General features: G+C 37.9%; 2 protein-coding genes across 3 annotated transcripts in view; one reads left to right on the top strand and one right to left on the bottom strand.

Moving 5' to 3' along the window:
• Positions 1-6,040, bottom strand: part of dmrt1 (doublesex and mab-3 related transcription factor 1) — a 32,878-nt gene extending 26,838 nt beyond the window's left edge. Inside the window, exons 1-4 of one of the 2 annotated variants that reach the window (XM_074670706.1) lie at positions 5,891-6,040; positions 4,872-5,092; positions 3,925-4,099; positions 2,424-2,581 (exon numbers count right to left, since the gene is read on the bottom strand). In XM_074670706.1, coding sequence (XP_074526807.1) covers positions 2,424-2,581; positions 3,925-4,099; positions 4,872-5,092; positions 5,891-5,930 — 594 coding nt within the window. In that variant the 5' untranslated portion in view covers positions 5,931-6,040. Of the gene's footprint in view, positions 1-2,423; positions 2,594-3,924; positions 4,123-4,871; positions 5,093-5,890 lie in introns of both variants that reach the window. The other variant, XM_074670707.1, reaches the window with a different exon arrangement.
• A 1,605-nt stretch (positions 6,041-7,645) lies between these two features.
• On the top strand, positions 7,646-12,608 carry LOC141790808 (cilia- and flagella-associated protein 157-like). Its single transcript, XM_074670905.1, has 9 exons — positions 7,646-7,859; positions 8,671-8,942; positions 9,051-9,204; positions 9,443-9,710; positions 9,833-9,954; positions 10,098-10,248; positions 10,404-10,549; positions 10,792-10,929; positions 11,257-12,608. Exons 1-9 carry the CDS (start codon positions 7,699-7,701, stop codon positions 11,339-11,341), a joined length of 1,497 nt encoding a protein of 498 aa, XP_074527006.1. The 5' UTR covers positions 7,646-7,698; the 3' UTR covers positions 11,342-12,608.
• Positions 12,609-12,639: the final 31 nt, after the last annotated feature.

Here is a 12,639-nt window from a genome sequence, read left to right as displayed (position 1 = left end):
GCCATTTTTAACAGGGCTGGGACAATACACTTTTTTCACAATTTGATTCTATCACGATTTTTGGGGTGCCGATTCGATTTAAATTGCAATTCTTCAATATTTACGATTTTTAGTTTGGTTTTTTAACACTAGACCGTGTGAAAACGTTAAATGATGATAATGTCTACAGACTAGGAGCCATATTTTCCCATAAAATGCTCAACACGTGAGTCAAAGACAAACATTTCACCCTCTGCTGGAGAAAAGTGGTAACTTTTTTTCCAATCCAGTTCATGAATAAAGACTGAAATAAAGAATTTGAGTTTGGGGGAAAAAAAAAAACTATTTTTGACAAATCACAATTTTGATGTTGTCATCAAAAAATCCTGATTTTTCGTTTCTCTATTTTTTTTCTCTCACCCCTGATTTTTAATCCATAGAGCACTTTGGTCAATGTGGGTTGTTTTAAATGTGCTCTATAAACAAAGTTTGAGTTGAGTTGAGTTAAGATCAGCTGATTGGTTAAAAGTCATGCATGCTGTTTTTGTATTGAAGTGCTAATAATCTAATAACCCAATCCTAAGGCTCAACACATAGACTATTAATGTATTGTAATAATGATAAGATACACACACTTCATATTCACTTTCACCTGATTTTAAAAAGAAGAAAAGAAAATGGTACCACCTTGAGAAACTCACAATAAAAGTGAATGAGAAAAGACATTGAAGCCAAAACTGTGTCCACAGATATTGCAGAGACAAAATGAAATAGAGTAACTCAAGGATAATCACATCAGTTTGAAGTGTAGCCTGTCACACAGTGGAGGTTTAGGACAGGTAAAGGAGAAACATAAGAAGTTCTTGTTTGGTCTCCATCTCTAGTTTCTAAAGAAATATTGTGTCTCTTTTTGTGGTTATTACCATACATTTTAAGTCAAAGATGTGCAACTGTGTACCAATGGCACTGAAGTTTATCCCTGAATAACCAGCTCTTTGAGCAGAAACTAAAAAAGCAGTCCCTGAATTTAAATAACCACAGCACGTAGCCCTCTCAACCTGACACCTTCACTGAAAATATCATAAATCACTAAGGAGGATGGCTAAATTATGCTAAAGAGTGCTAACTGATTAGCATTAATGTGCTCACTTTCTCCTTTGAGCACTGAGGCATAGCGGTTTGTTCTTCTGCCGACAGACAATACCATTAACCTTTGCAATTCAGGCTCTGCTGTGCACCAGCAGGTTAGCGGAGGCAGTGACCCCAAAACTAGATGTTGCTATTGGGGGAACGTGGAGGAGGAAGAAAGAAAGGGGGTGGTGAGGAGAGGAGAGAGGAGATGAACAAATGCTCTTCATAAAAAAAAACAAACCGGCTCATCTGAGATCACAGGAGAGTTATAGATCCAATTTGCTTCACGCGCAAGCTCATTTCATTTGACACAATAGAGATACATTTAAGGATAAATCAGCGTGAGAATACAGATCAGTGAAAGCAAGGCTGAATGAGTGTGTGTGTGCATGTGTGGAGTGTTTGGTAAAGTCTCCTTACTGAGTCTAATGGCAAAGTGTCTGTGCTGTCACAAATAAAACCTTCTTATCCATGTCTTTGTAAAACAAACAAAAAAACTTCATCTGACTCAGCCCAAAAAGCAAAAAAGTTAAAAGTTGGAAACAAATTCAGGTTTTTTTTCTGTACCATACATCCAAAAACAAATGTGCTCATTAAAAAAAAATGATACCACTGACCTTCCTCCGATCCTTGTGTGCTGTTTATGTTGTAATTATTACTCAGAACAGATTTTACTCTTGTTCAACCTTGTGCTTTCACTGAAAAACTAAATATTAATTTCAATTTTTACCATTACTTGCTAGATGAAACAATTTTTTAATCTTAATCTGCATTTCATCTAAATACCTGATTTAAATTTTACTTTAAGGAAGAAAAATCAGGAATTCTTTACTGAACAGAACTAAAAAATAAAAATAAAAGTTAATAAATAAAAATTGAAAAAAGATAGTGTCTTTGTAAATCTTAAGTTTCAAGGTAATTGTTCTTTAAGTGCAGAACTGTATCTTTAATTTAAGAGATTGCATGACTGTCAAAATTTGTTTAAATGCTGCTTTCATTCATAGCAAAGAAGAGTCAATACTACGAAGTATGACAAATAAAAAGTTAACATCATTTGAATGAAACACATTTTATAGCTGAAATCTGAACATAATTATACAGATATGACTGGGAGCTGTGCGTTATCTTAGCAAATTAAATGCTTTGAGCTAAGCCAAGTTAGCAACATGAAGGTCATCATCAACAGTTTTTATGATGCAAGTGAGACAAATATCTGCTGACCTGTGCACTGCAGTTAAATACTGGTGGTCAGCCCTTAAAGATGTAGTTCAACAGGAGTGTTGCACATAAAATCAGGGAAGTAATGTAGTCACCTGGTATTGTTGGTAGTTGTAGAGGTTGCTGTAATACGTTGGGTAGCGCCCAGGTTGGTAGAAGTTATAGTAGGAGGTTTCCAGCAGCAGGTCTGACTGTCCCTCTGTGAGGGCCCGGGAACCAGCTGAAGGGCTGGGGGACAAGGCCGAGCGGCTCCCTGGATGAAATACTAAGTATGTCAGTGCCAACATACATAAATGACAGAAGAATGAAATCTTATTTTCTTTTTTGTATTATTACTTATTTATTTTTTAATCTTTAATTGAAATGCTGTTTGTAGTGTTTATTTATCAAAGATTATCCTATATAACAGAAATGTTAAGATCTACTTGAGTTATACAGATCTAAACATGTAGTAGATCTTTTGATGGATAATGAAGTGAAATGAATGAAGAGAAATCATTCCTTATCATCAAACTCAAACTGCTGTCAACAGCACCATCTGCAGGCGGTAAATGTTTGATGTCAATTTAGCAGACCCCACACAACACAAAACACAATACAGATGTACTGTGGGATGAAAATGACCATCAAATCATGCTGGTTATTATCAGTTGTTCCTTCCTTATCAACAAGGCCACATTCCTCTCAGGCAGACTGTGATCTTTCAGTCTTTCACAATGAAGACAATGTTCGCCAGTGAAGCAGAAGATAATGACATTTGTTGTCCCTGTTCTAATTCTTGTCATCAGTGAGTCACAGAGTGCTCGACTCCTTGTTCCACCTCAGTCTTTCCCTCTCTGTTGCCAAGCCAGAGGCCCAAAGTTCAGTCTCACAGGAGCACAAAGCAGGATCCCAGCAGAGACATGGGCAGCCTTGACCATGGTGAACTCTTCCTATGTGCTATCAGGCGGACAGAGGCGGACTTATCTTTGTTTAACTCCATACCCTGCCCTTTTACGCTTTAATTTCCCCTCATTTCCCATAAGGACGTCTCTCATTGATGTTCAATGTCTCATATTTGATTTTTTTTTCATTAATTGTGAGTTTGTGCACCATATCTAATCTATTTCGACATAAAAAAAAATGCACCATCACAACCAAGATGGTTTACTTTACTTCCTCTAGATTTAAGAATCCCTAAAGAAATGAATTTCATCCACATCTTTAGATTTTATAAAAAGGTTCCTTTTCGGAGCAGAAAACTTTGTGTTCTCTCACTTAACATTTTCTTTCTTTTTATTTTTTTGAAGTTGGACTGCAAGAGGTAGTTTTCATTAGAATGGAAAATAAATTTATTTTTTTAGTCATTTGCAGCTTTACATACATTTTATCAAAGACAACTGGGACGTTATCTTATGTAAAGTGCCCAAAGTCATTTTTCTGACATTTATAGAAAAAATAAATGTAATAAAAATCTAAATTTAAATTTGGAGTGACAAATTTAGTTTGGAGTGACAAAATAGAGACTTTTTCTGATTGTCCAAGCATCACTTGTCATAATCTATTTATCAAGCAGGTGGTTAGGATAGTGAGAGGAATGCAGACATAAATATTAACCTGTGATGGACAGAGAAGATGCAGAAGTGCTGGTAGGTGTTGGGGAATGTCCATCCACTGAGAATAAACAGTCTGGTCCTGCTTCATTCTTCACCATCACCTCAGAGGTTGCCAGAGACACAGGGGTACAAATCCCAAGTTCCTCCTCCTGAGCCTGCTGCCTTCTCAGAGCAACCTGGAGGGAAGGAAATGAAACATCTATCTTATCTTATAACTTTGAATAGACTCAATATCTGCTTTATAATAATTATACATTATTGTTATTAGAAAAACGCACCATAGCTTATGAACGCAATGTGTAGTATGTCTTCAAAAATCATTTTTCTTAATAAATTTGATTTTTTTCTTCGCCTTTGCAATACAAAATGATCAAAATATGACATCTCATCTGACATAATATCAACAAATACTGTACCAACAAGCATTTCTATTGTCAAGTAACTTGAAAAAAAAGATTTTTTCTAACACCTTTGGTAAAATAACCCACGACTTTAAGTTTTTGGAGCTGTTTTAATGGATAACACAGGCAAATTTAGTGTTGAAGACAAAAACGTGGAGTATTAGCTTCTTTAACTGTTTTTAAACCACCTGCTGTTAGCAACAAGTGTGAGAGTTCATTCAAAACACCATTTATCAGTATTGAGTTCTATAAGCTAGCTATGCTACGCTGTTAGCTAAGCTTGTTAAGCTCCCAACAGCCATGAGTTAGTAAATAAAATAAATCAAACTAAGGTGCACAGAAGAAAACATGTCCATATTATTATTATTATTATTTTTTTTTAAAAAGTGTTTAAAATAAATATTTCTATTGCTTCCTTAATATTTACATTTTGTTTTTAACATGCAACAATGTGTTACAACGACGAACCGCCTCGACCGTTAGAACACGTTACTTTCAGCTTATCGTCACAGCACGCGCTCATGCAAATCAATAAAATGAGGGTTACCTGGGCCGCCATGACTCTCTGCCTCTCAGCTATTAGTTTGCATTTTGGGCACTGGCAGTCCCTCCAGCTGCAAAAACGCTTGTGTCCTTTCAGAGGAGACACAAAACCGTGGTTCCGACAGCGGGAGCACTTGGGCATCCTTGTGGGTTTCTGGCCTTTTGATGGGGACAGGGGTTCGGTGGGCTCCGGCACCTGCTTACTGTGCTTGCCCTTGCTCATCTCTTCTCGAAATAAAAGGGGGAAAAAACAGTCTACTGCTAAACCTGCCAAACAGTTCGTCTTTGAAAACTGTGTTGAAATTTGTCCCGGCAAGATAGGTTCGGTTTCTTAAAGTCTAAACCGGTGCCAAACTGGGTACTTTGAGGTAACGGTTTCTCCCCGCCCCAATGATGTGATGTGATGTGGGAGGATACAAGCTGGAAGCGGGGGAGAGAGCTGACGGGACAGGACGAGCCCCTCACAGCAGCTCCAACGTTCATTCATACATACAACATGAGTAAATATTATTTCCTTAAGATAGACGCTTCATTATTCAGTGCAACGTATTGTTTTGTCTTTGTTTTGTTTTGTTTTTGGTGTGTGTGCAAAACTACCCAAGAGGTAGGAAAATACACTTAACCAGCAATGTAACCGTTAAGTAGACTTTTAGCAAAATTCAAAGAGCTCGTGAAAATTTCGGCTACTTAACTATCCCTTTAAAGAAAAAAAGAAAAAGAAAAAAGGGGGTACTGTATCACTTTTATCAATTGTTATTTCTTTGTTGATTTGTGGAGCAGGGCCTTGTTAATAGGAAGGCTAAGTTAGCTTTTTGTAGCAACTATGAGTCATTATGAAAAATAAAATCATTAAATACCAAAAAAATTATTCCCAACACAGAGAAGACAAGAAGATCTGTATAAAAGTGTGCTTCTAACACAATATTCAACCAAGTTAGTACGAGACGAAAAACAAAGAACTGAAAACAAAACACCTTGAAAATACACTGCTCATTGTAAATGTACAAGGTGACTTGGACTTACCTGGTCCTGATGTTAAAGGCCTGGTGCAGATGAAAATCATAATTTTATAGATATAGACCAATTTTAAGTATTTATGAGATACATTTCATTTCATTTCATCCAAATGTTTGTACATGAGGTTTCGCACCTGCCTGCTTTGAAAGAGACAAACAGGAAGAGAAGACATCCAATGGGGTTTTGAGGAGAGATCAGACTGTACCATCATGAGCTGGTGGGGGTGGGGGGTGTAGTTGCTGTTGCCTGTGAAAAAAAATGAAGCGTATCCCTTTATAAACTTTCAATAAAATCACCAAGGGGAGAAAAAAAAGATTTAATGTGTTAAGTGGAGAGTTATCCTTAATTGTAATAAGTTCCCTTAAATATGTTTGTACCTCTACAGTTTGAACTGTGCCATATGGTGCACAACAGCCAGAGATATTATGATAATATCCCCCTGTGTTTGTTTCTTTAATATTGCACTAAAATACATTTACTGTTGCTCTTTTATTACCACTGATTTGTAGTGAGCTAACACTCTCTTATTAATTTGTAAGGCTTGGCTGAGCTGAAACTGAATTAACCTCCACAGGTCAGTCAGTCAAGCCAAGTGAATTTACTGGCAGGGAGTGGAATGGAGCTACCAATTAAAATCCCTGCAGCCAAATCAAGAGGCAATGAAAAGTTAACAATTAAAAGAAGACATTTAAACTGCCCTGAAACGTTGTGTAAGATAAATAACTGCTACACTTCACTGGCTGCTGAAATCAGCATTGCAACACTGATTTCAATCACCCCAAAAGTAATAATGAGAAATTATGATGCAGTTATGAAGTCTGTTATTTAACACATTTAACCTTTCTTTTAGCATGGGTGCTCTCCTGGACATCCAGTGATTGGCTATAGATACCATCAGCCCAGATAGCTAGATAAAAAAGAGTGCTTTACAGTATGGAGGCTGAAATTAAATGGGCTCAATGAGAACCATGATGACAGTGATCTGTCACTTTAAAGTGTTACTTATCTTGAATGCACAGTTCAGTATCATGCAATTCAGTGAACTGCAATACTGGCTCAGACCACACAGGGGTGCTACTGAATTTGAAATTAACCAGAGGAGTGGAAAAGCATCTGCCAAAGTGAATCGAAAATATCTGAGGAAAAAACAACTTTCAATATATTTCCTAGGTTATATGGTGAAGGTAATACTATTCCAAAACTTGTAATGGACTAAATTCATTTTTACATTAAAAGGATCATGTGAGTAAAAATATGGTTTCGATATATTTCATTTCTCTCTAGCACATCTACTGCACAATTACACAACTAAACAATATATAAACTGCTTTTCCACAAAATATTGAGTGTTGTATACATGCAATTTTTTGTTTTATATATTTCATCTAGTGTTATTTTTATGGCCTCATTTATTCATTCACAAATGTATTTTTTTATTCATTTCGGAATTCTGTGAAAAATACTGTAAAAAACATTCATGAATTTGACGTGAAGTGTCATTGTAGCACAATCAAAGTCGTGACGGATTTATAGCTATCAGTTTTTCAAAAATCTGTTCAAATGAAATCGTCACAAATACCAAACAGTTGTTTGAAAATTCGATGAAACCATGAAACATGTTTGTACAAGTATATACTACAAAATGGTTTGAAAAGCTACCAATGTACGACCAGAAACGTCAGTGTTTTAGCACTTTGTCCTGAAACAGAACTTTTCGTCCCTGAGTTCCCTGAACGCAGCATTGCCTAGCAACATCTTAGTTTGGCTCCCCCGATGGTCCTCAGAGTAAACTTTTGCCAACTTTCTCCGTCGAGATGCCAAAGAAGAACAAGAAGAGCACCGAGAAACAAAATGAAAAGAAGATATCACCTGAAAAGGGGAATTTGGAGACTCCTAGAGATTTAAGTGCTTCAAATGATAGAGAAAAGGACCTGTATTTGATTCAAATGCGATATCTAAGCGAGCAGTTGGAGAGGTGAGTCGGTTTTAGTTCAACAAAAACGCATTTTCGTATTACGAATATGAGTCTTTTTATTAAAGCCAAAACAAGAACAATACATGTAAGGTAACCGCATGTTTCTTTAATCTTAATTTTCATATTTCGATCCCATCAGCACAATGTTTGACGCCATTGCTTTCAGCCTACGTGCTTACGTTGTCAGTTCTAAGCTCACGTTGAGATTTGCTTGTTTGCTAGTATGGAGCTTCAGAAAATGAATGACTACACTTAAACCCATTTATACAAACTGACCTACTTCAGATATTTAAGTTTAAACTCCAGTATTTTAGTTTACAGAGTAATGTGTAATGTTGTTTACACGATTTAGCACTTGTTCATATGTTTTTAGGGGTAACTGACAAGAAAAATTAAGTAATATTAAACAGGAAACTTGTACTTTTAGTAACTTAAAACACTTTTTAATCAAAGCACAAGAATATTAAGCTACAAATTAGCAATACAGGTAATTAAACAAGCCCAACACTTCAGCTGTCTGTAATTTTTAAAATCAAAAAATAAAACATATTATCTGGAAATGACCCACCCTGCATTTTAAGTAGTTTGCTTTAATGTCTTAATAGTTTTTATTGCTAAAACCTTTGTTTTTCTTATTAGCCTAAATTTTTAACCAATTTAGAGCCTTGACTTGTATTGAAGTTTTTTGATACAGATAATTTAGCTGAATTCAGAATGCAGATAAAACACATCACCATAGTTACAAATACAGTATGCATGCAATGGAAATTTCAGTGACTGTATGAGCTGCACAATATGTTTTCTTTTACAGGTATCAGCAGAAATGTGATCAATTAGAGAAGGAGAAGAGGGACCTAAGCTTTCAGCACCTCACTTTGGAGAAGGAGAAGAAGGACATTGTTGATTATCTAAAACACACTCTGCTGCAAAAGGAGGAAGAGGTAGATGAGCTGAAAGAGCATCTGGAGATTCAGCTGCAGGCCGCTGAAGAGGAGAGAGAAACCATGGAGCTACAAAATAATCAGCTAAGAGAAGAGCTACAAGACCGGATCAAAGAGCTCACTGCAGAAAACGTGACACTAGGTGAGACTGAAGTGTACAGTTTAGCAACCCGTTTGCAGCAGAAATATAGTAACTGATTGAGTAAAATCTCACTGAGTCTGACCACTATCCTCTTTCCTTGCCTCCAAGCTGCAAAGCTGGAAAGTTTGGATGAGTTTCAGAGGATGAAGGAGGAGCTGAAGTCCAACATGGCATCTCTGGAGAAGCAGCTGACCAGCCAGGAGGAGGAACACAAAGCTGACATCCACAGCCTGGAGATTAAAGTTCTGCTGGAGAAGAAAAAGTTGAGAGTTGCTGCATTACATCCAAATTATTGCCTACAACAATACAGAAAATCTTGTTTTTGAAAGATGAGAAAATTCACTAGGGCCTCAGCAGGTTTCTTTTTTCAAGAAAAAGCCAGAGTTAGAAATATGGAAAACAAACTCAACGTGCCATCAAAAGTGTTTGTAATAAAAGCCACAATATTTCACCCATGCCTTCCTTCTCTATTTCTTTTTTTTCTGAATATCCAACAAAAGATTAGAGAAAGAGATGGAGACCCATGTAGCAGCCATCGCAGCAGATGTCCAGCATCAGGTGGACCAGAAAGTCCCAGAGACAACGAGAAACGCTCTTCAGGAGAACTCGGAGCTCAAAGCTCAGCTGGATCAACTCTCCCTGCAGACTCAGACCCAGATGGAGGAGAACTCTGCTCTGCTGAACCGTAAGAGGATGCTGAGTGTGGATGTGGAAAACCTGGAGCAGATGCTGAAGGAGACGTCTCGTCAGACCTGCGTCCTCAAGAAGGTAGAAGAGAGAAAAGACATCCCGGATGGGAAGCTTGATCACTTATACGTATTTGATTTTTCTCTTTTTGGTAGCTGCTGTTTTTTGTGACTCTTCCACTTATCTTACCTCTTCTCTGTCAGGCGATGGAGCAGCTCACTGAGAAGTGTCAGCAGCTGCAGGAAGAGCTGAGAGAGCGCAGTCAGGAGGTTGAGCAGCTCCAGTCGGAAAACACTGGACTTCTGGCTGAGATCGAGACTCTCAGGTCCAAACTCACTCTTACTCCTTTCCACACCACAAACTATGATTCTATAATCTGTATTTATTTGCATTGCAGAAACAAGCTGGTAACTCTCCAAAGAGACCACTCTTTAAAGCACCCTAATATTCAATGTGGCACACTTACAGACAGGACAGGAACTCGTGGACTGAGCAGTGCAGTAAAAACAGAGCTGAGGTGAGTCGTCTGGAGGCGGAGCTCCAGGAAGAGAGGAGGAAGAGGATCAGGATGCAGAGTATCATGCAGGAGGCTGTGGGGATGCTCAGAGAAACCCTGATGGTACGACAAAATTAGAAAATGAAATTCTGACCTTTAACCTCATTTATCTATCATATGTCTTTCATATACATACAGTAATTCTTAGCCCTGAAAAAAAAAAAAAAAAATCATTTTCATGACTTCATCCACCTTGATGCTGGCTCTGGTCTTAGCAGGAAGCCGTCCCTGAGGAGGACTTGAAGGTGGACCAGTGCAGGGAGCTGATGCAGAGACTTCTGCTGGTCTTGGACAGGCCCAACAAACCCGTGACTGATGACGACCAACAGAACAAGCAGCAAACGTCTGACCCTGCTGCAGCCAGGTGAACAAAATCTTTGTCCTGAGAAGGTTTGAGGTCATCAGTGAGGATAAGAGTTATTTTGGGGTTTTTTTACGGGCCGTAAGCGGCTGAAATCTCTGCAGACTGAGACACCTTACATATGCATATAGAAACTATACAGCCTGTCTGATATGTTAGTCAATGTTAGTGCTTGCTAAAGGATGATTTGATCTGTCTGTGACACATTAAAGAGAGCTCTCCATCCTCCTGTTTTGTGTTCTTAGACAGTTGACCTTGAATCCAGCTTCGAGTTTCCAGTTCGAGCTGGCTCGTTACAGGCTGGCTAATCTCGGCATTGTGCCTCGACCTTCACCTAAGAACAAACACACAACCTCAGGCAGCACCAGTGTGACTCTGCTCAGGTTAGTTAAACTCACAAGTCCCAGTCTTTATTCAGCAGGGGGCTTATGTGTGTGGCCGTCCTGTTTCTGTTTGGTTCTTTGATATCTAACTATTATAGAGGTCGCACTCTCTTACATTAACCTATATTTACATATGTTTGAATCTGCTTAGGTCATTGTATTGTCGACCATTTTCACACTTTTTTAACTGAATGTTTCCTTTAAAAGTTCTGTGAAACTTTTTATGTCAAAGCAAAGCCCTTGTGTTAGAATATGTTTCATTCTTAATTAAGGATTTATTCTACAAAGAATATGTTGACTCTAATGTTCTTCTTTTTCATCTCTCAGGAGACCGCTGGTTCAGAAAAAAGCTGTCTCCTTCAACCCGGCTGATTCAGCCGTCAAATTCCAGAGACACCTTCACAAAATCTAAACCGAAACAACTGAACCAATTTTCTGATCATGTTGTTGAAGAATCTCACACAGCAGTTTGCTTAGTTTTCCTAACTTCACACACCAAAATCATGTGAGTTTCAAAGACTGTTTTTTCTTATAATTTCCAAATTTTGACTGTATGATCTCAGAGGGTACTTGCTACACTATTAAACTATCTCTTGAACTCACCACTTAAATTTTACATTATCAAAGTTTATTTGGTAAATTTTCATCTCCATACCTGGGATTGTGTTCAAACCCTACCTACCCCCTTGACTGCCTGCTTAACTGTGATCCCAAGTTAATGTTATGCTTTAAATTTCATTTAGAATAAAATAGAATACAATGTACTTTATTAATCCCCCCAAAGAGAAATTTGGGTGTCTGTCAGCGAATCCCCCATTGGTTAGAGAGTTATAAAGCCTAATGGCTGCAGGGAGGAATAATTTTCTGTATCTCTGAGTCCTGTATTGCCGAAACATGAGTCGTCCACTTTTTCCTTAAATCCTCAGACGTTGGGTGAGGGAAAAGACACTTGCGTTCGTTAATATAGCCCATGACAGTGTAACTCACATGTCTTGCTCTTACTTAAGTTATTCTGTTCAACACAGAGTAAACAATGGCCTGAGTGAAGGATGCAGGAAGAGTTCATTGGCTTGGTCCACATCAACCTCTACTGTCTGTCTTCTCTTTTTGTTTTTATCAATTCCTTTCCAATTCCTTTAATCTCCTCTCTAACTCATGTTGCACCTGTTTGAGCCGTTTTTTTTGGTCACCATCTTTTAAGGCTTCTTTTTTTCTGGTTGAGGATTACCTTGATGTCACTTGTGATCCAGGGTTTGTTACTGGGAAGACAGTGTACAGTCTTTGTTGGTATGTCTGTGTCTCTGCAGAAGTTGATTTTCTAAATAAAACAATCAATGTTCACGCTGTTCTCATCTGTTTTCAGCGTTTCAATCTGTGCATTCAAAGCAGTCCCTTAGAGCCTCACTAGCCTCAGATGTCTATTTCCTGAATGTGATGGTTGTTCCAGGGTGCCTTAAAATACAGGGTTTGTTACAGGTCTGCAGTAAAACCAGGTTGTGATCTGAGCTGCCTCGTGGTTCTATGACTGAATTCTCTTGAAAGGTGGTATGGTTTGATATCAACTGTCAATAGTTCATTGTCTGGACAACACATCTTCTCTTTGACAGTAGTATGAGCGAGATTACACCATCCTTAAATTAACAACTTATTGTACCATAAGAGAAATTTGGATCAAGTCATTAAAGAATCATTGAAGAATCTGCAACTTCT

Source organism: Halichoeres trimaculatus, unplaced genomic scaffold, assembly GCF_033239565.1.
Source record: "Halichoeres trimaculatus isolate MK-OKI-2021-1 unplaced genomic scaffold, fHalTri1.1 fHalTri1_scaffold_5, whole genome shotgun sequence".
Classification (NCBI taxonomy): Eukaryota; Metazoa; Chordata; class Actinopteri; order Labriformes; family Labridae; genus Halichoeres; species Halichoeres trimaculatus.
The sequence above is the reverse complement of the archived record's forward strand: the minus strand, read 5'-3'. Positions and strand labels throughout refer to the sequence as shown.